General features: G+C 43.7%; 5 protein-coding genes across 10 annotated transcripts; 3 read left to right on the plus strand and 2 right to left on the minus strand.

The window, feature by feature from the left end:
- Window positions 1–1132: 1132 nt before the first annotated feature.
- On the plus strand, window positions 1133–5194 carry sgk2b (serum/glucocorticoid regulated kinase 2b). 2 transcript variants are annotated; one of them, XM_037274503.1, is made up of 12 exons: window positions 1133–1367; window positions 1773–1830; window positions 1902–1971; window positions 2054–2079; window positions 2303–2360; window positions 2421–2504; window positions 2598–2729; window positions 2929–3041; window positions 3288–3507; window positions 3582–3737; window positions 3804–3893; window positions 3971–5194. In XM_037274503.1, the coding sequence occupies exons 1-12, from the start codon at window positions 1301–1303 to the stop codon at window positions 4103–4105; spliced, it is 1209 nt and encodes a 402-aa protein (XP_037130398.1). In that variant the 5' UTR covers window positions 1133–1300; the 3' UTR covers window positions 4106–5194. The 2 variants fall into 2 exon arrangements, with proteins under 2 accessions (XP_037130398.1, XP_037130399.1); XM_037274504.1 differs by having other exon boundaries at window positions 3804–3890.
- LOC119136285 (transmembrane protein 244-like) lies at window positions 4328–9600 on the minus strand. The gene is made up of 7 exons (XM_037274649.1): window positions 9474–9600; window positions 5498–5674; window positions 5019–5104; window positions 4845–4918; window positions 4632–4757; window positions 4520–4564; window positions 4328–4447 (listed from the first exon to the last, which is right to left on the minus strand). The coding sequence occupies exons 2-7, from the start codon at window positions 5528–5530 to the stop codon at window positions 4353–4355; spliced, it is 459 nt and encodes a 152-aa protein (XP_037130544.1). The 5' UTR covers window positions 5531–5674; window positions 9474–9600; the 3' UTR covers window positions 4328–4352.
- l3mbtl1b (L3MBTL histone methyl-lysine binding protein 1b) lies at window positions 6455–13972 on the plus strand. Of its 3 annotated transcripts, none has more exons than XM_037274266.1 (22): window positions 6455–6601; window positions 7973–8098; window positions 8254–8461; window positions 8533–8728; window positions 8840–8969; window positions 9043–9094; window positions 9333–9427; window positions 9504–9608; window positions 9717–9852; window positions 9921–10012; window positions 10084–10235; window positions 10384–10487; window positions 11219–11304; window positions 11395–11505; window positions 11564–11678; window positions 11770–11866; window positions 11953–12147; window positions 12232–12333; window positions 12399–12463; window positions 12540–12712; window positions 12824–12886; window positions 12971–13972. In XM_037274266.1, exons 2-22 carry the CDS (start codon window positions 7988–7990, stop codon window positions 13097–13099), a joined length of 2517 nt encoding a protein of 838 aa, XP_037130161.1. In that variant the 5' UTR covers window positions 6455–6601; window positions 7973–7987; the 3' UTR covers window positions 13100–13972. The 3 variants fall into 3 exon arrangements, with proteins under 3 accessions (XP_037130161.1, XP_037130163.1, XP_037130162.1); XM_037274268.1 differs by having other exon boundaries at window positions 10384–10460; XM_037274267.1 differs by having other exon boundaries at window positions 6458–6601; window positions 7963–8098.
- si:ch211-161h7.4 (serine/arginine repetitive matrix protein 1) lies at window positions 13449–19399 on the minus strand. Of its 3 annotated transcripts, none has more exons than XM_037274248.1 (16): window positions 19164–19399; window positions 19020–19066; window positions 18876–18943; window positions 18433–18545; window positions 18198–18255; window positions 17983–18127; window positions 17788–17841; window positions 17505–17663; window positions 16894–17387; window positions 16183–16650; window positions 15624–16122; window positions 15486–15538; window positions 15186–15344; window positions 14901–15058; window positions 14726–14816; window positions 13449–14498 (listed from the first exon to the last, which is right to left on the minus strand). In XM_037274248.1, exons 1-16 carry the CDS (start codon window positions 19185–19187, stop codon window positions 14416–14418), a joined length of 2673 nt encoding a protein of 890 aa, XP_037130143.1. In that variant the 5' UTR covers window positions 19188–19399; the 3' UTR covers window positions 13449–14415. The 3 variants fall into 3 exon arrangements, with proteins under 3 accessions (XP_037130143.1, XP_037130142.1, XP_037130144.1); XM_037274247.1 differs by having other exon boundaries at window positions 16894–17390; XM_037274249.1 differs by having other exon boundaries at window positions 16894–17390; window positions 19032–19066; window positions 19164–19398.
- Window positions 19400–20129: 730 nt separating this feature from the next.
- LOC119136261 lies at window positions 20130–22108 on the plus strand. The gene is made up of 2 exons (XM_037274612.1): window positions 20130–20491; window positions 21001–22108. The coding sequence occupies exon 2, from the start codon at window positions 21015–21017 to the stop codon at window positions 21708–21710; it is 696 nt and encodes a 231-aa protein (XP_037130507.1). The 5' UTR covers window positions 20130–20491; window positions 21001–21014; the 3' UTR covers window positions 21711–22108.
- The last annotated feature ends 278 nt before the right edge of the window (window positions 22109–22386 follow it).

A 22386-nucleotide genomic window follows, 5' to 3' on the forward strand; every position in this document is an offset into this window, starting at 1 on the left:
AAATTATTTTGGCTTTATAAATTGATATTTCAAAATGTACGCTCCTCCGTAAAATGAATACCGATTGGGTATTTTTTTGTGGAATCGAGCATCATGAATTTCTCCTTGTTTGTTATCGTCACCTAGAGGCCAAACAAAGTACTGCGATTGTCACATGTTTGCATGTTTCTGCCTTTTCCACGAAAACTCAAATTCTCACCCAAACATGCATGTTAGGTAGTTCATTGAATAATTTTGTCCATAGTACTTATGAATTGCTTCTCCCATTAAACTTGACAAGCCAAAACCTTTTGCTTTTCAGGCATGACATCTGACATCAGGACAATCTAAACTTTGGCCTGTTGTCATGGTGACCAGCGCAGAGCCGTTTGTGACTGAGCAATTCCACAATGATTATTTTCGTCATGAGTGAACACATACCACATGATCATCATAGAAAAAAAACTTTTACAGCACAGTTTCCACTGATCAAATCAGACTTTATTCCTCTACAGAATTTCATCACTCGCAGTGGGAACTGAAAATAGCACCTATTGCTATTTTCATTCATCATGTGACCACACAAAGTCATAAAAGTGTAGTTATGTAATTCAGCCAATAAAACTGAAATATTTCAAATGATGATTGTGAGGGAAAATGTGTGGTGTGCTTGAACCAAATGTAGTAAACAAGTACAAATGCTAAAGTGGTTTTAGTCATAAATCACAACGTGGCCTCGAAATGTTGCAGACATGTCCAGTGGATCCTTTGGCATGCAACGGCTACGTGAGACTGATACTGACTTGTTAAATGCCGTTACACTAGGTCATGACCTATTAACTATATTTAGTCTGCAAAGGAGATACTATTCTACTGTCTTGAATTTCAATAAAAACACTGGGTCGCTGGCAGACCCAATGCACGAGTATTTCAACACGAGTATTTGTACAGTACACTTAATAAAAGAGCTATTATTTTAAAACAATTGTTTAAGCTAAACCAGTGAGAACAGTGTTAAGGTTTAAATACAAATTGGACACTACTACAACTTTTATATATTTTCTAGCTATTTCCAGGTGTTACAGCAACAAACAAATAATTTAGGTTGCATATCATACAGCATATGTCAATCAAAATATGTGCACTCACGTACCTCACTCAAACGGTGGCCTTTTATGATGAAGCCCAGAAATTCCGATTGTCACTGAACGCACCACCGCCGTTCATTTGAGTCGAGGTCTGTCAAAGGAGCTCAGAGTTAGTTTGAGACGAGCTGTGATTATTTCGCTTTAAACGCCCGTCATTTCATTATTTCGTCCGCATGACTTTGACTCACGACCGGGCGATGACCTACGCCAAAATGAGGAGGCTTGTGTCATTTTTCTCAGGTAAGGCGGTTACTGTACTTTTAATTAGCAAGAGTGACGTCATTTCGAGGTCATGAATGATCAGCACATCATGCAAAGATGGTTATTACAAGTTGCATTTAATGACTTAGTCTTTACTAAACGCTGCTTCTGATAGTAAAGGACATTTTGAGACTTAGATGGGACAGTTTTAAATTACTCAGTGGGCACATTTGTACCTTGCCCCATTTGGCTGAAAACAAAAGAATTAGAATTTAAACTAATGCCAATATTCGTCATTATAAAAGTCAACTAGAGCTCTCATTAATAGAGTCTAATGTTGTTGAAAATCCTCTCATTATATGTTTTGTGTGCTGAATTAAATATGGCAGAGGGCACTGGGCAGCAAAGTGGTAAATTGTTACATAACTAACTTTCCACTTTCAGCTCTGCACAAGGTGAGAAAAACTCTCTTCAAGGACGTAATACACAAACTTTGCCAGCAGTAAGTTGCCATTAAAATACACATTGAAAAACATTATGACAATTGTTATTCCATTGACCTCTCATTTAAAGCCAGGACACCAGGAAGGTCCCTCACCTGTGGAGCAAAATCAAGGAGAAGACAAAAGACAGAGGCAATGCGGTGAGAATGATAGCTGAGTATTGACAGGAAAATGAAACTAATGATGACTTCTTAACCTTTTGTGTATTTTCTGTCTCATCAGTGCTCGCTAAAGTCTCAACCCCACATGTGAGTATACTGAAGGTCAAGAATAGATCAAATGTAAAATTTGGGTCGCACTCTATACCATGTAAGACACACCCACAAGATTTAAAAAAAACTTTCTGATGTCATCTAAAAAAAAAAAAATTCCAATCTCTATGCTATGATAAGGAGTCTATAATTCAGCCATTCTATCCAAAAATGTGGCTTTATTTATTCATACAATTTGTATTTATTATCTGTCTTCCAGGATGAAACCATCTGACTTTGATTACCTCAAAATTATCGGCAAAGGGAGTTTTGGAAAGGTAGGCTTTTTTTTTTTTTGCATGTGTAGCTTTTGTTCATCACTCCATGCTTTGAATTAGGTGCTGTTGGCCAGACACAGAAAAGATGGAGGCTACTTTGCTGTGAAAGTGTTACACAAACAGACTGTTGTTATGAGGAAGGAGGTAAACTACTTTCCTACAATACATAGAAAAAGCGGGTGTTGACTTCTTGTATCTTCCTCTGTTTATCTCACACTGTCGTTCCTGTATTTGTAGCAGCAACATGTGATGGTGGAGAGGAGCGTTCTACTTAAAGGACTTCAACATCCATTTTTGGTTGGACTCCATTACTCCTTCCAAACACCAAACATGCTCTACTTTGTTGTGGACTATGTTAATGGAGGCGAGGTACCACTGGCGGAGCTAGAAATTATTTTTTCTCCTTGGGGGGATATTTCAAGGGGGTTGGAAAACAAACCTAAAAGAAAATCTACAATAAATGCTGATGAATATTTTGTATGTATTTTCTATGGGGGACAAATGGAAATGTGAAAAACAAAGTGTCTGCAACATTCTCAGCTGTTTTCATTCATTTGAACCCTTTCAGCTTTTCTACCACCTCCAGCGAGAGGGTCCATTTCCTGAAAGCAGGGCTGCTTTTTACGCTGCAGAAATGGCAATGGCGCTGGGCTACCTTCACGCCTTAGACATTGTCTACAGGTAACCTTAGTGACTGGCTAATGGGAACAGCATTTGCAAACTCTAACCCTCAGAAATACCAGGCAGCTAAACTAACCACTCACTCCACCTGTAGTAATAATTTATTACCTGAATAAGCTGTCAATCAGAATTAAGCATTAAAAGGCTCAATTTTAATAATGAATCTCAGTGAGTGTAATTTACTGGGCATTAATTTATTTTTTTAACATGATCTTTGGTGAAGCAGTTATTTTTACATTTTTACAGGGACCTGAAACCGGAGAACATTTTGCTGGACAGTGAGGGACATGTGAAGCTGACCGACTTTGGACTCTGTAAAGAAGGTGTGGCCGTGGGTGGGCTCATGCATACGTTCTGCGGGACTCCGGAGTACCTCGCCCCAGAAGTGCTCCAGGGTCACACGTACACTCCCGCAGTGGACTGGTGGGGACTCGGCAGCGTGCTTTTTGAGATGCTATACGGACTTGTGAGTGCTTTTTAGCAATGCAAACTATATTATATTTTCAAATTCAACATCTTTTCTCGTTTTTGGTGTGTCAGCCTCCATTTTACAGCAATAGCAAAACAGTGATGTTTGACAAGATACTCAACGCACCTCTTTGCCTGCGTAGTGGAACATCTGAGGCGGCCTGCTCGCTATTAACGGGTTTACTGGAGAGGAAGGTCTCCAGACGCTTGGGGGAAAGCCGTGACATAGTAAGAGACATCTGGAGATTTTAAATATATAAACAATCACAATGAAATTAATTTCTCGTATATCAGGTGGAGCTGCAGGAACATCCATTTTTTGCGTCCATCAACTGGGATGACCTACTGGCTAAGAAAATCACACCTCCCTTCATCCCCAATGTGGTAATTTTACAATGAGAATTTTTTCATATACTGAATTTACTGTTATGATCTTGAGTGTCCGTCCACTGCCTTCGCAGACGAGTCCTTGCGACATCAGCTACATCGACCCCGAGTTCACGCTACAACCCGTGCCCGCTTCCATGAATGACAGATGCCAAGATGGCGGGACGAGTGAAGCCTTTGTAGGATTCTCCTACATGAACACTACATGAGCTACTTTCATCAAGTGGATGTAGCAGCAGTTGTACAAAGTATTTATTTTTTTTCTATGTCACTGACAGTGTCGTGGCTCACTCGCCTGAATGTGGATTTATTTTCCGTAATTCCGAAACGGGGAACGTTATGGTGGTTGTATTGAGTGATGTATAACGGCAAAATAAGTAAAGTCTCTTGAGAATGTCCAAATACTTTTTCGGTCAATGAGGAAACATCAATGAACAAAACGTACCTTTCGGACATTTAATAGACGGTGAAGGTAACATAGCTTTTTTCATCCTGGCATGCAAAGTAAGCAATCAGCTGACCATTGCAGATCATCAGAAACAAGCCGCTACCTGTGCAAAAACAAAGAGAAAATCTCATTTATGCACATTTATACATTAAGAATCGGTTTTCGTTCATCTCACCTAAGGCCAACCACCACTGCCATGCCAGGGGAAACTCCAGCATCACTGAAAAATGAAATATAGCTATAATAATTATATAATAAGCTTCATAGCCTAACCTCACCCAATTTACCAAGGCTGGTGATGAAGATGTGCAGACAAGTGACCGTTAGAGCGTAGTCCCACACTCTCCTCTTCACCACAGCGGCAAACAGCAAGCCACTGCTGAAGTAAGTGAGCTCCAAGGACAACAGGTTGACTGGCACGCAAAGAAAAAAAAAACAGTCAAGGTAGACAATCTGGTTTGTTGGGTAACATCCTGGCTAACTGCCTTCTGTGAGCTCACCCAAGTATTTCGAGACAGAATCCTCCGGCTTGGTCTTGAAGTCGAAAGGGATCCGTCCATCGAAGTCATCCAACCTATGTTAAGTTTAGTTACAAATAATATCGCACATGAGAGTAAGTGTTTTGGAGTTTACTATTATTTATCTTTAGGTTCATGTGAGTGAGGTCTTCTCACCTGAAGGCACCGAAACAAATACTGCAGATCATGTAAAACAGAGAGTAGAAGATGAGCAGGCAGAGCAGCAGGTTGAGGAATACGGTCTGGTGATTGGAAACAGAGATGTTAATGCTAATTAATAGGGGAAAAAAACATCTATAAATCTAATTACATTAAATATGTATTCATATATACTTTTTTGTGACAGTTTTGTTTGGTAAAGTGCCACTGGATATTTGCAAAATAGGCGCTTTGGGTTTTGTAACATTTCCTCAAATGCAGTATCCAAAATATTAGGCACAGCTCTCAGTATAATCTCGAACAATGGCAGTCAATGAGAAGAAAGCATTATTGTGCATTTGATCCTCTTAGGTGTGATTGCTTCTCTGTCAAACCCCTAACCTGCAAAATGCTAGTCACATCACAATATGACGTCACTGGCACTGCCATTGTAAAGCTGAAATGTCAACATTTAGAGTTGTGTTTGGCTGTTTTACCTTCGTGTCGACCGCTTTGCTTTTGAATGCCATTTCATGGTGTCTTCGCGTCAGCACGATAATGCGTGAGCCGTGAGGTGAGGATGGCTGCGGGGATTGCAGTCCAAATACACCGCCCCCACCTCATCACCCTGATCCTCCCGTCATCCGCTCTCTTCTACGGTCATCTACCGCCACCTAGAGGCCAAACCATGACACGACCGAGCGTGAGCCGCCCGCTTCTCTTCACTGCACTAAAATGAACTCACCTCACCCCAGAAAAAAAGCAGCACGGCCCTTTGTTCGATCAAATCACATGTTTCAATCACAGAATGCACAAAATAAACACACGACGCGTGTTTTTAATGCATGTCAACAAATCGCCGTGATTCTACGAGCGAGAGCGCGTCGTAGCGATTTGCAGCCATTATGGACGATCGTGCAGGTTAAATGAGGATACTTTGGGTACATGTACAACTAAGCAAGCGAAAATAAAGCATCTGCGGGAGGTTAATTCATTCGTTTTGAGACATTTGTACCCGCAATGAGAGCTAGTAACTGTACTCGGGTTACGTTACGACCCCGACGCGTTGCGTAAGAATTAGACGCTATGTACCGTTGTTGTTTTGTTCGACTTTTTCCATTTTGGAACGGGGGGCAAAATTTCTTTCCACACATGCATCCACGTAACTGCACATGTGCTGCGCACGCGTTGCTAAATAACACACCAAATCCGAGGAATATAGCACGTGAGCGTTCACAAGGTCAGATTCCACTGCACTGCCGTGCAATAAGTATAACATATAGATGAGATGAAGTAGAATATGACGGAATTGCAGTTTGTTGTTGTTAACGGCAGACAATGCGAACATGCAACCGCAAATAAGCTCGCTCAGGTCGACCGGTTGCACGTATGTGACGACGCCCGTGAAAGTGACTCCCCAGTGGGCTGTGTGAAAAGCGCACACCGGTCAAAGCGTGTGTATGTGCGCGTGTGTTGCATTGACCACTGATCGTAAAGTGAACTTTTTTTTTTTCCCCCTTCGAACACAAACTTGTCGGTAGCGCATCTTCCGCGCATGCGCAGCCTCCTCTGCTTGAAATAAGAGTTAAAAGAGAAACGAGGTGAGTTCCACATTTTTGTTTAAAAACACAATTCTTTACTAAGGGCAATTTAATTGTAAGTTAGGGGCGCTTTGTTTGAATGAAATCCGATGTCGTTTCTGCACGCAGGCGTCAGTTTGCGTTATTTTCCCTACTCCGGTTTGTGAAACGGTGAGAATAAATCGTTTTTCAAGTTTCTATTGAAGAATTTAATCGTGGAACAATGCTGAATGTGGTGTCAGTTGCGCATTGTTATTATCAGTCTAAATGCTGATGTGAGGCATATTGGTAACGTCTTTTTGCTATTGTTATTAACCGGGAAACTTATTTATTACGGCTTGCCCTTAGCTGGCTGCATCCTATCCCGATGCTAATGCTAGTCAGAGCGAAGCTAGCTGACAGTTAGCTTTGTGTCGGCGCTAAGCTAGCCGAGCTGGGGCTGACATTCCGTGACAACAAAGTGCAGAAAATAATCGAGGCGACGGAAAACAAGCCGCCGGGAAATTACCGGGCGAGCGTCGGCCCTTGTTCGACGCCCCTGCACGGCTCATGTGTGTTGTTTCGAGGCGTAACTTGAGTAATTTACATAGTTTAGAACGTGTTGGTTGGCCTCTTCCCACCCCCCCACTGCTCCGCCATTTTGTACCAAGACGAATGCTAATCACGGGGCGCTCTTGCCTCCACTTTTATTTATGGCAGGAATAAAAAAAAAACATAAGCTGCCGTGTACTAAGTCAAACTTAACACGCACGTATTGTCCCACCTACGTTAGTTACTTTTCTTCAGGTTGAGGCCCTTAAACCGCCCAAAAACATCATCTTATTCCCAGCGTTGACCCTGCGTCAGGACTAAAACGTTATATCGCAATAGAAATCCGATTAAAACGATGACAAGTTGAACCAGTCGGCGTGGAAAGCTGCGTTCTTTTAGAAAGTGCTAAATAAACCGAGCCGTCGCTTGTTTAGGTAAAAGCAAAGAGACGTCTTTAAGAGATACTGTTAAAACGAGGAAAATATGAACTTATGTGCTTAACTCCAAGTCGGGACCTGTTTTCTTGTGTTTACCATTAAACGGGGTGTTGATTTGCTCTATTGGGCCGCTTTGTCAACGCAATTCCCTGCTAGTTGGCCGGCAATAAGAGTCTTATTAGTGAATGTTTTGTGTGGAATCCAAGTGCATGGTGGATCATGCGAGCCAACACACAGTCGCCATCAAGCGGTGATGTTGCAAATTGCTGTTTACAAGTGCAGGTCGCGTTTGCATGCCAAGTCAATGCGGCCACTGACAAGCAATAAAGTTAAAAGGGACAATAGTAGGAGTCGAAGCTATATAGGAGTATGCATATTGAGATTTTGTTTTTGTTGCTGTATTTCTGTCTTTAGTTGCAGGGATTTGTAGGGATCTGGAATGGCTGACACTCCACCCTGTGACGGTCCTTCACAAGGTGCTGAATTTGACATGATGGGCGCTCTGGACTGGAAGGATGGCATTGCAACGTTGCCAGGAAGCGACATCAAGGTAAAGACAATTTGTTTAACTAGTTTACATTGTGGACTAGGAGTTAGCATGACTGCCTCATAGTTCACTTTGGGGTTTTGTGTCTTGGATTTGTTCTGAGTGTAAGTGGTTGGTTGATTCTTCAGGTCAGCCTGAATCTAATTTGTGTTCTTTAGTTCCGCATGACAGAGTTTGGCACACTCGAGATTGTGACAGACGTAGAAATGAAAGGGCAGCAGCCGGCGCCTAAAAAGGAGGTTTTGGACCCGGTGCCATCTCACAGTCCCACACCGCCACCTGAGGGTCAATCGCAGACAAAACCAGTACCCCCACCAGCACCCGCACCAGCTAATAATATTCAGCCGGCATCCACTCAAGGGAAAGGTAAATATCATTTAGAGTGGTTCTTTGTAATTGCCCTGCCCGTTCCCACCCTTTTTTTCTTTTTTCTACAGCCGCTGGACCTGTTGTCCTGTCTTTGGAGGAGACCCCCACTCTTGAAAGTCCCAAAGTGGAAGTTGGTCCAAGTGTGGAAGTTGGCCCAAATGGGGAGCTGACTCAATGCCGAACCTGCGGCAGTCAAGTTGCCCGAGATTCTCTCCTACAGGGAAAGTTCTGCAGCCCAAACTGTGCCCAGCCCACCAGTGGAAGGTGCAACTCGCATGCCCACGTTTTTTCTTTTTTTTTTCCCACAGTGAACTGCATTTTTTCTGACAACAGCTTTTTTTTTTTTTCCCTCCCTTCTTTAACTGTCCTATCCAGGTCATCTCCTGGAGAGCCCCGGGAGTGCCAAGTTGCTGAAAGCGAGACCTTAGGTAAACGCGTGCGTAAAAAGAGAAAAATCTATATGGATTCTGGTGATGAGGAGGAAGACAACCAAGAGGAACCAGAGGTAAGAAACGTCCACCTTCCAGAGTTGCAACATCATGTGTGACAACGAGGTCACCGATCTTCTATTCTTCCAGGAGAAAGCCAAAACTACCAAAGGCAGGAGAGGAGCCAAAATAGCCAAACTTGGTACGTTTTGTGTGCTGCCATGATGAGGGCATGTCTATAAATTCTTTAAAAAAAGCCCAGAAATTGTCCCTAGAATCAAGGCTAACATTGCTTATTTACGCTTCAAGTACTTTATTTACAAACCATCATGGTCCATTACACGAGTTTTAATTAACAGCACTCGAGCTCTCAAATGGGCCAATTAAGAGACAATGCGGTTATCTACTGCCGCCGCCGTTCATTTCTATTTGTGTGACAGCTACAGCCCCACCGAACAAGAAGCGGGCATGGAGCTGGCCGGCCTACCTGGAGGAGGAGCGTGCCATCGCCGCTCCTGTCAAACTGTTCAAAGAGGTACCACTTCTTGTCGAGAAGCAAAAAAAAAAAAATCTTCACCTACCTCGACCAATCGTGCGCGTTCGTCCCGCAGTATCAGTCGGTTCCTCAAAGCCGGAACAGCTTTAAGGTGGGGATGAAGCTGGAGGGGCTGGATCCGTGTCACCCGTCTCTCTTTTGTGTGCTCACCGTGGCAGAGGTAAGGCGGACGTTTGTTTGGTCCGATGTTTCCTAACCTGTATCAAGCCAAGGCATATATTTGACGTAAAAAAAAGGATATGAGCGTGAACTGACACCGTATGAACAGATCCAAGGCTATCGAGTGAGGCTTCACTTTGACGGCTACCCGGAGTGCTACGACTTCTGGGCCAACGCAGACTCGTGGGATTTGAAACCGGCAGGCTGGTGTGAGAAAAATGGACACAAATTATTGTTGCCCAAAGGTAGTCACTTAGACGCACATGCAAGGCATCTTTTTTTTTTGGGAAGTAAACATCTATTTGTCTATTAGGTTGTAAAGACGGAGAGTTCAACTGGAGCATGTACGTGAAAAACTGCAGAGGTCAACTGGCCCCCAAGCACCTCTTCAAGAGCCTCAACACCGTGAGTGGCGCGCGCCCCGTCGGCATCCCGAGCCGACCCGCTGTCATTCCGACCCGTATCCGCCCTTTCAGTCGGTGACTCCCTCCGGATTTCGAGCGGGCATGAAGCTGGAGGCGGTGGACCGGAAGAACCCGTCGCTGATCTGCGTGGCAACCATCGCAGCTGTGGTGGACAACAGACTTCTCATTCACTTTGATAACTGGGACGACGCATATGATTATTGGTGAGATTAAATAACTGATTCAAGACATAGAAAAAATAAAAATAAAAACTGAGGGAGCCGAACAGTTTCTGTCTACATTCATAAAAGACATTTGTGGTGGTTCTAGAATTTATTCCCTGACTCAATTTGCGCTCTGACCTGTGCGTAGGTGCGACGCAAGCAGTCCATACATCCACCCGGTAGGCTACTGCGAGGAGACCGAGCTCACTCTGACCACTCCAGCTGGTAAGACACAGAGCAAGACAAATGTGGGTCAGTATCAACTACTTTGCTGTTCTGTAAGGCCAAACTAATTCATCATTGCCTGCTGCCTTGCTTTTAACATGTTGATTTGACTCTGAAGGCCAAAAAGAATCCTAATTAGGCCACTTTTTTTTTTTCATTGCTATTTCTTAAATGGGTATCATTTGGTTGGAATCGACGCAAGTTTTTTTTTATATATTATAATATTCTTGACTTTGTTGAACAGTTTTGAAGAAGCGCAATATTTTGTATCATTTTTAAGGAAGGGCCTTGCTGTAAAAACATTTTGAACGGGAAACAAATGCGTCTTTGTCTTTTGCTTCTAAAATATACCCATTTAGCAAATAAACACTCACTCACTTCAATTCTTTTGGGCTTGCGTTACACTCACTCACATTTGGAATACGATCCAACACAAGAACGTATCAAAAATTCTGCCTTTACATAAACATAATATTCAGTGGTGTCGAACTGCACTGCATTATAATGAGAGGCATGCCTATATTTAGCTGCAAAGGTATTACAAAGCTCTCAGTTTGACGCAGCTAAAAGGCAAGCGAATTTTTGATACAGCTTTGGATAGTTGGATTGCTCAAGTGTATCTAATTTTGTGTCGATCGCCATTCGTTTTCTTTAACCTATCGCAAGTTACGAATGGTAGGAACGCATGCTGCAGTCATTGTACACGTAGTTGTTAACAAACGTTCACGACAATGTTTTTGTTAATTTGCTTTCACCAGAATATAAGCAACCTAAGAGTTTCTCCTGGGAGAAATATTTGGAAGAGACGGGCACACAGGCTGCTCCTGCTCGGGCTTTCAAACCGGTAGGGTGTTTTTTTTGGGAAATTCAGTATGCATCTAGTTTATAGCGAAGTGTTTTAACAATAGCTTTTTTTTTTTTTTTTCCCCCGCAGAGACCTCCACATGGCTTCCAGGTGGGAATGAAGTTGGAAGCTGTGGACAGAAGGAACCCCATGCTCATTCGTGTCGCCACAATCGCAGACACGGAAGACCACCGGCTTAAGGTAGAAAATGCACGCCGAGTCTCAAAATCACACTAAAGCACCATTAACCATTTTTTAGATCCATTTTGATGGCTGGAATCCAGATTATGACTTCTGGGTGGAGACCGACTGCCCCGACCTGCACCCTGTAGGCTGGTGTCATAAGACTGGACACTCTTTGCAGCACCCTAACAGTGAGAAACTTATCTTACTGTTCTTGTCAGCGTCCAACAAAATGCAAATGGCAATTCTTTTTCCCTGACTTCTCTGCAATTATCTTCCCAGGTGCTAATGATGTGAGTCCTCCAGGACAGGGATGTCCCACCCCAGGATGCAACGGAGTCGGCCACATCAGAGGACCTCGTTATGGAACACATTACACGTCAGTCCTGTTTGATTTTTCTCATTTGAGATCTTTTTTTGAATCGGATTCATTTGCGGACTCAGCTTAAGTCTGGCCATGTGCAGTCAGGTGAGCTGTCCCTACTCGGAGATGAATCTAAACAAAGAGAGCCTGCTCCCAGACCGTCTCAGCGGCGAGCGACCCCTCGTGCTCAGCGGCGCCCTCCCCCGCGGGCGGCGCCTCGAACCCAACTCAACTACTCCCACGCAGACCGCCTCCACGCCAGAACAGCCCGAGGCAGCCGACAACTCCCACACCAGGTTCGTCCCAACAGTGCTCCTCTTTGTGTTTGACATGCAGCACGATGAAGCCTGTACCTGACACTCAGTTGTCTCTGTTGCTAGGAAACCACTAGAGGTGGAAGCTGAGATTTCAGTTCGCAGTAGCCAGCCAGAGCCACTAGGAGGTGCCAGTGAGCAAAACCAAAATGGAACCAGACTCAAAAGGTTAATAAAAAACAAAAAAAAGCCATAAAGAATGAAATTCTAAGCTCTATCATTGTTCCTTTCAGGACTGCTTCGGTTCCCAAATATCTCAAAATGCACTACGTGAAAGAAGAGTCTGGTGATGGTAAAGGTTTGTGTCCTTTAAGTATGCAGACAACTTGCATGATGGCAGTCACTAAAATGTCTCTTGTCCTCTCTCGGCACAGCATCCCCAGACTCCATTTCCCTCCAGCAAGCCCTTCACGAGTCAGTGTTCTCCCCCGGCGTGTCTCCCGCTCCCCCCCACCGGGTGGCGCTATGCTGGGACAAACACTGTCAACTGCTGCCTGAGGTTCTGGGCCTCACCGCCAAGAGAGTGGCGGGATGGAGCACGGAGGAGGTCAGGTTTTGTTAAATCATCCTTCTATTTTTTTTTTGTCAATGTCAGATAACTGCGATCTACGTGCCGTGTGGAATGGGCTTGCTTACCTTTTGGATGTTTTTCAACCAGGTGTCCAGTTTTGTGAAAGGACTCCCAGGGTGTAAAGAACATGCTGCAACATTTAAAACAGAGGTAAGGCAACATTCTCAACAGCTTTTTGATTGTGGCGTGATATAGTTTATATGTTTAGAGGTAAAATGTATTTGTTTCCTCAAGCAAATAGACGGCGAGGCCTTTCTGCTACTCACCCAAACAGACATCGTCAAGATCCTGTCCATCAAGTTGGGCCCCGCCCTGAAGATTTATAACGCCATCCTCATGTTTAAGAGCGCCGATGAAGAGTAACTCTAAGGACTCCCAACAGAAACGTTTACAGAAAAGCCATCCGCTATAATAAGTTGCTCTCTTCTCAATTGACTTAACAACAGGGAGAGTTCTTTAATTGTATTGTTTACTGACACGTCAATTAACAGACACCTTGAAAAATGTTCCTGACATAGTTTGTGAATTGTCCCCAAAAAAAAATGTCAGAGCTTTCAAAGCTGGTTAACCAAGCACTTTAGTTGCTTGTGTTTTTTTTTATTTTTATGAATGGCACTGTTTTTTTTTATTCTCTCTCTCTCCATTAGAGAGCAAGTGAAAGCTGAGAACAGTATCAATGATTTTTTTTTGTGAAGGGTGGGGGGAAAAAAAATTCCCTTCCAACAAGGGCCACTTCATTTTTTTATGACGTCCTCAGAGGGCTGTCTGAAAGTTAAAAACCATGCGGACAAAGGTATTTATTACTGTACATCTATATGGGAATTTTCAGGTTGCATTTGTTAGAAGTGCACGGCGGGCTGTAGGCCTTCCCCTCACTGGTCTAACTGGTGATTAAGAAAATTCCTGGTTTATAATTCTCATTGTTTTGATGGCACATGAATGTTTCAAAAAAATCTTTTGCCATTATAAATAGAATGCAGCTACACAAGGATTTGCTCCTGCTTGGTTATGCAAAGATTGAAGGCGAAGAAAAATGTAAAAAAAAAAAAAAAAAAACGTTGACGAGGCAACAAACTGTCGGTCACCAGTTTGGAATGTGTTACTTCGGTGCGTGTTTATATGCAAACAGCTTTTTATTTATGTATTCTAATTTAAGGGTTAAGGGTATGCCGTCTTGGCTCTAAGGAGTGTGTGAGTGCTTGCGCAAGTTTGGGTATGAAATAAATGAGATGCACACTCCTTGACCTTTAATTTTAACACACGCTGACACTAAACATACACAATATAATATTTAGGGATAGAAAGCTGCCGAGTCTAGGTCACAGTACTTTTTTTAAAATAAGCGTTTTAAGATGCTTTTTATTTTGAAATTATTTCTGTTTCAATGCAAACTATGCTGATGATTTGGTATATGCTGCAGTTGAACATCTTCAAAGTTGAAACTGGGGATTTTTTTTTTTTTTTTTTCATTTCTAGCCACGCTTCAAAACAACATCAGCAATGTGGGTAAGCTACACAAGTTTTATATTTTCAGTATCAAACACTAGGAACTAATTGAATAGCACTGATGAACAGTATACATATTTATTTCTCAAGTCTACAAAGGTAAGAGTCGCATCGAAGAAATTTATATAAAATAGTAGAAAAAAATGTTCATGTTGTTGTGACTGATGGACACTTCAGTCTGGGGTCTCTGCGAGGATCCTGTGAAAGCAGAGGAATGCGGGCTGCTCCGCCAAGTTTTGAATGCTGTAGGCGTGGCCTGGATGGGCAACGCAAAAGGGAAGAGACGACCAAATGAATCATAAAAACCTGAGCTGGCCAATATGGCCTGAATGCAAAATCGTTGCGTGATGAGATTGAGTGCGACTGAAAATGCATGTGTTAGTTTCAAAAGCCGACTTTGCAACCCCAACCCTACTTCGAAACTCAAAGCCTAAAATTGTTGGCAATCAACCCAGAATAAAAAATGCAACTAAAGTGACTTACCACACAGCACTGTGAAAGAATTGCCTGCGTGCACAAAAGATTCGACACAGTCAATGTTCAACTTGACGCAGCTCGTTAGTAGGAAAAATACCTTTTTGGGGGGGAAAAGAAAAAAACAAATGTATTCATTGTTTTTCCCAATATTTGAACGAGGGAAAAAAAATAATAATCTGACCATGGTAGCGCTGTGGTCTACCCACAAAGGTTTCTTCATGAAGGAGCTGAGCAGCATCTTCCCATGAGAGGAGTTCGAAAGACGCACGTCCTCCACGATGCCCATGGTTCCAGTTTTGTGGCAGTACCAGTCAAACTGGTCAGGGGAAACTGCCAAGTCTGCAAAGAACAATTCTTGTGCTTGGTAAAAAAAAAAAGGCTATTGCGTTGACCACCATTTGTTGGTCAGTAAGTTCATAACAGTACACATACCAATTTAGAAACAAAAAAACTAAACTGGTCTTACTCCTGTTATCCTCTCGTATCAGGGTCGGGGAGAAGAGATGTTGGAGCCACTCGGTCAAGTCGTGCTTGTCCCTAGCCCGGAGGGTGCACGGCATAAGGGGAGGGGCACACAGGTCGGTAACGGACAGCTCGGCATGGAGAAGTCTGGTCGACGGGAGTTCTGGAATGAAGACCAGTCGCCGCTTAACTAACACCAGAACGTGTGTGTTGACTAAATAAACTCAATTTTATTCATGGGGTTAAAATCACTAACACCAAATATAAATGTCTCCAACTTAATTGTAACGTGGGTCAAATTTACCTGCATCATCGTGTGCGTGCAGTTCAATCATGGACGCCGGTCCGCTTTGTAATCTGGCCGCCGCCCCCGAAAGACACAAATCGTGAGCAAAGGAGACAAACACACCACGAGTGATTATCTGCTCTGTGCTTTCCTTACATGACCTGTGACGGACTTGTGCCGTCATCCCGTAGGCTCCCCTGATTTTCTTCCAAAGTAAAAGTCCCCCCGTTGCTGGGACTCGCACAATCGGGAGCGTAGACTTGCACGGCGACTTGGTGACTCTGAGCGGCACCTCTATTGACAGGTAAGGTCCGGCTGGAGACGTCCACAATGGGATTCGCTCTCCTCGTCTGCTCTTCGTCCTCAGTGCTTCGACTGGGCAGTGCCTGGCTGGCGCGTTTGTCCGATTTTGATGGTGGTCTGCTTAGTCTCGCTTTTGTTTTCTTGTCAAGTTTACGCCTCTCCTGACTCGGATGAAGAACCCGGTCGGGCGCCGCCTCCTCGGGCGTGACCGTGGCCTTCCACCACTCACTGGGTGGTCTTTTTGGCCGTTTGAACGACGGCTGCCCGAGAAATGTGGTTGAAGTCCACTGGATGGGCGGGATGGACGTTTTCTTACCGGCGCGCTGGTACACTTGCTGGAATATTTGATGCTCTGGAAAACACAAACATTTGGTTGGACGGACGGAAAAGGCTTTGGATGTTTGTATCGTACCTGACTTGCGGCTGTGGTCTCGCCGGTTGGATACCGGAGGACTGAAAAGCCGAGGAGGATCCGTGGTTTCCTCTTGCTCCTGATGATCTGCTTGTTCTGCTATGTCAGAGGTTAGCTCACTGGCAGATGGTTTCAGCAGGGCTTTCTTCTTCTTCTTTGTGTTTTTCACATCCTTCTTGGTTGTACTTTTGAGGACATCCTTGGCCTTGGAGGATGACGCCGACGCGGCCTTGGGCGGTTCTCCCCGGTTGGCTTTTGGCTTCTTGACGTGGGGAGTCTCATTTCTCACCTCGGGCTGCTCCTCGTTTTGAGGCGCGCTCACCCACCACTCTCCGGGCGGGTTTCTTCTCCTTTTGCCAAGCACCTCATGCCACTCGGGGGAACTCCCGCTCGGAGCGGATTGATGGTTTCGTTCAACTGTTGTGGCCGGCGAATCCTCAGCAGGGTTCGGCTTTCCCGAGTCGAAATCTGAGAGACAAAAAAACGCACTCGTCGACTTATTCAAAAGCAATGTCTAATGGTGAACATATGATAACGTTGAATTATTATGTATTGTATTATAGTACCATTGTTTTGTTTTCATTCATAAATACAAGCGATTAGATTCCTTTTAATGTTTAAATTATTCAGAAAAGTTGATATAAAAACCAAAATAGAAGTACATATATGTTTTCTGCCCTAGCCAACTTGTATGATCGCTAAAATTCTTACCTGCCAATTCAACAGCTTGACGCTGTTCACCGCTGGGCTCCTGACGTCGTTCCTTAGTCCGCTTGACCTTCGCAGCCGGCCCACTGCTCTCGGGATTTTTTCGTCTGGCTTTTGAAGACGTCTTCACCTCGGATGAAGGCCGGACACGCTGGTCATCTGTCGAGCTGCCGGCCGCCACTTGGGGTTGCTCGTCGGCCATCTTGCGTGGATTCTTTTTGTTGGAGGTATTGCGATGCTTTGGCTCCTTCTTTTTTTCTCTCTGTGGAGTTTTTTTGCGGGCTGTCGGCTCTTTGAGTAAATTCTTGCTTGAATGCTCCGTGTCCCGGCAGCTGTCCATCAACGCGCCTTTGTCACTTCTGGACTCTTTCTGCGGCTGCTGCTTAAGGGTCCGTTTGGTGGGAATGGAAAAGAGAATAGTCTCGTCGTCCTCCAAAATCAGGAAATCCTCCTCAACCTCGGGAGGGGGTGTGGGCGCTTTAACCGGCATTGGGGTTCTTCTGAAAGCATGGGAGATCTTATTCTTTGGGATTCATCCCATTACAAAGTCACTATTTCCTTAAATACCATCCAATGTAATACGTGATTAATCGGGAAAAGTCCAATTAACTCACAATTTGCTTCTGGGCTGACTGGATTCTCGAACCTTCTGCAGGAACGCCCAGATGTTTTTTTTGACAGGGAGCTGCACGCTCTCCTCTGTGGACTCTCTGTGAACGTCCACATGATCCTCCTCAGCAGTGGACATACTCGGCTCCTCCTGAGCTGACTTGCTAATAAAATTCAAAAAAATATACATGATGACAGTACAAGAAGAATCATCAGGGTTTTTTTTAACCATCTTTTTTTTTAATATTTATAATCTGGTCAATTCAATCCAAAAGGCCAACTACCAACCTTGATGCTTGCTTCTGGGAATTCTCGTCACTGACAGTGGGACTTCCTTTATGGCTGGAAAGAGATGGATAGTAAATGAAATTCACATTTCACCATGTTTCCCCACCTTCATAGCAAAAACATTTGAGGACATACAAGTGGACAAGCAGCGCTAAGAAATAGCCAAAACAAAAAGTCTTATCAATCACTTCTTACTTGTCGGAGGCGAATGTAATCGTCAAAGTGCTTCCTCCACAGTCACCCAGGATCGGCGACAGCACTTCGCCTTTGTCATTAGTCTCCGCCTGTGCTGATGTCAGCCCTGTGTTCTCCTCTAGTGGGCTGGATGTCTTCACATGTCCTTTGGAAAACATATTTGAATGGTCTGAGACAAAGTTGCATGATGAAACAAAGCCGAGTGAGCTTCTTACCAATGTTTAGTTCAGGACTTGGCGAGCGTGTTGCAGGATGGAATAATTCTTTGTGAGACTAAAGATACAAAAGGAATCATTTTTAGTTCAATTTATTGGAAGACCTGACTTAAGACTTTTGTTTGCCACAAAAATCTAATCTGAATCTCTTTTCAACCTCCACTAACTAGTTTATTTTGCGAGACTCAAACCTATTCGATTCCAGCTCCAAATGTGTGTTATGACTTTTATGTACCATTGCAGGTTTCGCCTTTACAGCTTGTGGCGTAGCACGTCTCGCCACATCGTTTTCCTCAATATCCGACTCCGAGAGTTGGACAGTTAAGGGGAGTAAATGAATCGGAGAGTCTGTGCAGAACAAATACATAAATATCAATGCATCGAACCATATGTTGATCATATTGATACAATTGAAGAGAAGATGTCATTTTTAATGTGATCATTGTGTCACTCGAGCAGACAAAAAACACATGAAACATAAAATACAATCAGAAATAACCAGACTGTAGTGACAGTTTTATTTAGAGAACGACAGGTTGAATCTTATGGTTCAGTTGTAAACTAAATTGATCACATTAAAAGAAAAACTTTATAGCACACGACGTAAAACAAACGTGGAAAACAAAAGAAAACGTACCCAAGTCATCAAACAGAAATAACAACAAAGCGAAAACGTACCCACGTCATCAAAGATCCTGTCAATATCTCCGATTGACAACCTGCCTCTCCGTTTTTCCTTCGGTGCACTAGAAATATTAGGAACATATTTAGCCCGTTATTTTTAAAGGGTTAAAAATAAATTTTATTGACTAAATAACTTACTTCTGCATGCTGTTCTGATAGCGGAGCTTCTTCCTTGCTCCTTTCTGCTGACAGACAGGTACGTTATTACCACATTTAACTCGTACTAATTGAAGTTAGTGGCCCTTTTTCACAAAAGTAAGACACGATTGTAAGTTAACTCACCTTATACTGACGGGCATCTTCCATTTCTTGTACCCCAGTTGTGGTTTAGCTAGCTAGCTAGCTACCAGTTAGAACGACTGTTTCGGAATCCGCGTAAACGTTTTGTCGTCACACCATCCAAAAAACGGGCTTTTTTCTTCTTTCTCAAGGAGTGAAGCACAAGTTAACGTTATGCTGACATTAACAACAACAAAAATGGCGCCGTTTTGTTTGAAACATAACCGCGCAAGCGCGTATCTTGTGGCGCGTGTCTGTTGTATTTCCGGCGGACACGAAACGTGGCGTAGCGGCCATGTTGGAAGGGGCAACATTCCCATTAAAAGAATCACATCCAGTGCAATTAAGTCGAGAAAATGCTTATTTTTAACCCATATTTACGAGGTTTACATTTTCTTATTGCCAACTGGGTTTTATCAAGACAGAATAAACAAAAAAGGCCTGTCCTACTGTAAATGGTAGTTTTAAAAAAAATAAAGAACAAAGCACTGCATATGCAAATTCAAGTCTTCATAAAATCCCATGATGATGCAATCTGTGGGTGGTTTTGAGAGCCACTGCATTGTCCTGTTATGAGCAAAGTGGATCCATTGCCAACATTTTTCTAAGTACCATAACTGCAATGTTGGCAGTGGATCTTCAGCACTTGTCTGCTAGGTTATGACGCATGCTTCAACGTGCCAGGTCATCATAACTTGAACCCTCTTTCGTCAAATGGACCTTTTAATTCTCCCACTCCCTATTGCGCCCTTAAATTTGTGAACATTAGGAAATCAAATATAATGTGATATATATGAAATATTCAACTGATTTGTTTTCCACAACTCAAAACCTTCAGTATTAAACAAATTGAAGAAAAAGTACATTTGTCTATAAATTCAAAATCATAATTCAATTAAGTAACACAAATATGTGCTCTAGGTCAATTAAGGGTGGGCAAACAATGTAAGATCCTTTTTTGGGGTTAAAGTCCATATTTTTACATCACTGTGAACGTGTCAAGCACCAAGAATAACACGACTCACCGTGGGACTGCCCCTGATTCCCACGACCCCTCCTCCACACACACACACGCACACACACATATGGGCTCATAAGCACACAGAGCGAGAGGAGGCAATGCAGCTTTGCACCACTTTTGTAAGACAGTTACTTCCTAGAATTTGAAAAAAAAAAGCTTCAGTTCAACAGTGGCGTGGAACGCGGCAAGACGCAAGGAGCAGAAAGAAGTCTCCATTTGAGAACAAAAGAGGATGTCGGAGTGGAGAAACGCAGGAGGCAACTGATCTTGTTGAGTGAGGACCATGATTTGCATCGAGGAGCAAAACAAGGCAAGTAGGCAATTTTTCCTTTTTTATAAACACCGGCAATACAGCTAAGAGCACGTTGATGGGCTACATCGCGCTCACACTTTGTTCCCTTGAAGCACCACTTCTGCTGCCTGGGGCTAAATGATGCCTTGGCAATGTTTGCGGTAAAGTGAGTGTCACTGAAAGGGGTCAAATCATGTCCAGTGAGAGAGAAAAATTGGTAACGCGCACTTCCCACGACCAGGAAAAGTCATATCGGAGAAATTTGAATTGTTTACCAAAATGTCATCTTGCACCTCTCCAACAACTTGTTGCAATTTTCACTTGATGTGCTAATGTAGTCATCATTTCTACTTTTAATGTTCCCGTCTGAGGTAAAGGGATCCTGCTGCTGCTCCACAGAGGACAAGCGTCTCATTAAGTCAGCACATGTCCTATTAAAGCAGCTATTTCCTGTTATGTCCTCTCCAAACCCCCCCCCCCCCCCAAGACACACTTCCTTCCTAAAGCTACACACTTTTGTTTTGCAGTTTGGATCAAGAGGATGACAGATGCCAGCAGCCCCTCTTCTCAGTCATCACAAGTGGAATGCGTCCTGCCATGTCACCGGAGAGAATTCAACTCCAGCCAGACCCGACTTCGCCTACGCTCGGCCCCGGGCGCGTGGTTAATAGTGGGTGTGTTGGTGGTGGCGCTGGGGATGTGCGTGGCCATGGCTGGTTACGTGGGGTCGCCGCCGAGGCACTTTGGCGCCCTCAGGACCACCCCCAAGGACAAGATGAAACTGGCCGGGCCTATGGTCATGGGCGTCGGGTTGTTCATCTTCATCTGCGCCGCTAGCCTGCTCTACGAGAATCGAGATCGAGAGATCCACATGCTGAAGAAGTGCAAAGACCCTGAGGACAGGAAGGGAGACTGGGAGGACTGGCAAGAACAAGCCATCTTCAGTGGGCAGAAACAGTGGGAGATTAGAGACGAGGAACAGGATAGGAGCCTCTACCCTCCTTGTTTGTCTTGCAAGAACATTGAGGACATCAATAAATCACTGCAACGTCATCTAGATGCAGAAGATGAAGCTGAGAGGGAGGGCAAGTCGACACTTGTGGCTCAAGTTCTGCACCACCAGGAGCCAAGTCCTCATTCGTCTTCCCTCGGACATTCCGGTCCTCACCCCTCTGCCTTCCCGGACAAGTCCAGCAAGATTAACACACGGACCTGCTCTGCACTCCCCGAGCCTTGATCATCTTCACGGGAGTGCGAGGAACGCTATCTCCCACCAACACATGTTTGTCTTGTAAATGTTTGGGCGCCTCAGAGGGGTGCTGCATTCCAAATTTTTGGCAAGTCGGACAAATTCCATATGGAACTTATGGGGTCGGCGGGTTGAGCTTTTCAGTTGAAGGTTTAAAAAAAAAAAAAAGTCTGGCGACCTATTTAAGTGTGTCATCTACTATTAAAAAATATATATTTGAGATAGTGGGAATGCCAAAATCGGACCATATTGTTTTGACGTGCAGCTTTATTTATTTCATTTTCCATTCATGCAGTGAACCTGGAACTATTTATCTTTGCACGACTTTCCATTCAGAACAAGTTGTGACAAATGCTATATCACCAATAAATGCAGATATCAATATATATCATTTTCAGGGCTACTCGTACTGTTACAGTTCCTAAAATACTTCCAAAGGCGGGAAACTGCAGAATTCAGTTTCGCTTGTTTTTAATCGTTTTTAATTATCGTTTGTTATGATTTTTCCGGAACAAAAGAAGCTAAAGACTCACGATTTTTTTTGGTCTCACCGACTCAAAACTTTTTTTGTTCTTCCTTCCCGACCATTTTAGGACTTTTTCCAAAATGTATTTCACGTCAGAGGATACCACACCTCACTGTTTACTTGGGCTTTTCTCGGACA

This window comes from Syngnathus acus, chromosome 16 (genome assembly GCF_901709675.1).
Source record: "Syngnathus acus chromosome 16, fSynAcu1.2, whole genome shotgun sequence".
Taxonomy (NCBI): Eukaryota; Metazoa; Chordata; class Actinopteri; order Syngnathiformes; family Syngnathidae; genus Syngnathus; species Syngnathus acus.

Coding starts and splice junctions, on each gene's coding strand:
- l3mbtl1b (XM_037274266.1), top strand. CDS start 7,988: ATGGCTGACACTCCACCCTGTGACGGTCCTTCACAAGGTGCTGAATTT. Junction 8,729..8,839: donor GCCCAGCCCACCAGTGGAAG/GTGCAACTCGCA, acceptor TGTCCTATCCAG/GTCATCTCCTGGAGAGCCCC. Junction 9,609..9,716: donor GTGTGCTCACCGTGGCAGAG/GTAAGGCGGACG, acceptor CCGTATGAACAG/ATCCAAGGCTATCGAGTGAG.
- LOC119136285 (XM_037274649.1), bottom strand. CDS start 5,530: ATGGCATTCAAAAGCAAAGCGGTCGACACGAAG. Junction 5,105..5,497: donor GCAAAGCGGTCGACACGAAG/GTAAAACAGCCA, acceptor TCCAATCACCAG/ACCGTATTCCTCAACCTGCT. Junction 4,758..4,844: donor TTCTGTCTCGAAATACTTGG/GTGAGCTCACAG, acceptor TTTGCGTGCCAG/TCAACCTGTTGTCCTTGGAG.
- si:ch211-161h7.4 (XM_037274247.1), bottom strand. CDS start 19,187: ATGGAAGATGCCCGTCAGTATAAG. Junction 18,546..18,875: donor CAGGATCTTTGATGACGTGG/GTACGTTTTCGC, acceptor TGTTCTGCACAG/ACTCTCCGATTCATTTACTC. Junction 15,059..15,185: donor GATACGAGAGGATAACAGGA/GTAAGACCAGTT, acceptor TGTTCTTTGCAG/ACTTGGCAGTTTCCCCTGAC.
- LOC119136261 (XM_037274612.1), top strand. CDS start 21,015: ATGACAGATGCCAGCAGCCCCTCTTCTCAGTCATCACAAGTGGAATGC.
- sgk2b (XM_037274503.1), top strand. CDS start 1,301: ATGACTTTGACTCACGACCGGGCGATGACCTACGCCAAAATGAGGAGG. Junction 1,972..2,053: donor CAAAAGACAGAGGCAATGCG/GTGAGAATGATA, acceptor CTGTCTCATCAG/TGCTCGCTAAAGTCTCAACC. Junction 2,730..2,928: donor ACTATGTTAATGGAGGCGAG/GTACCACTGGCG, acceptor GAACCCTTTCAG/CTTTTCTACCACCTCCAGCG.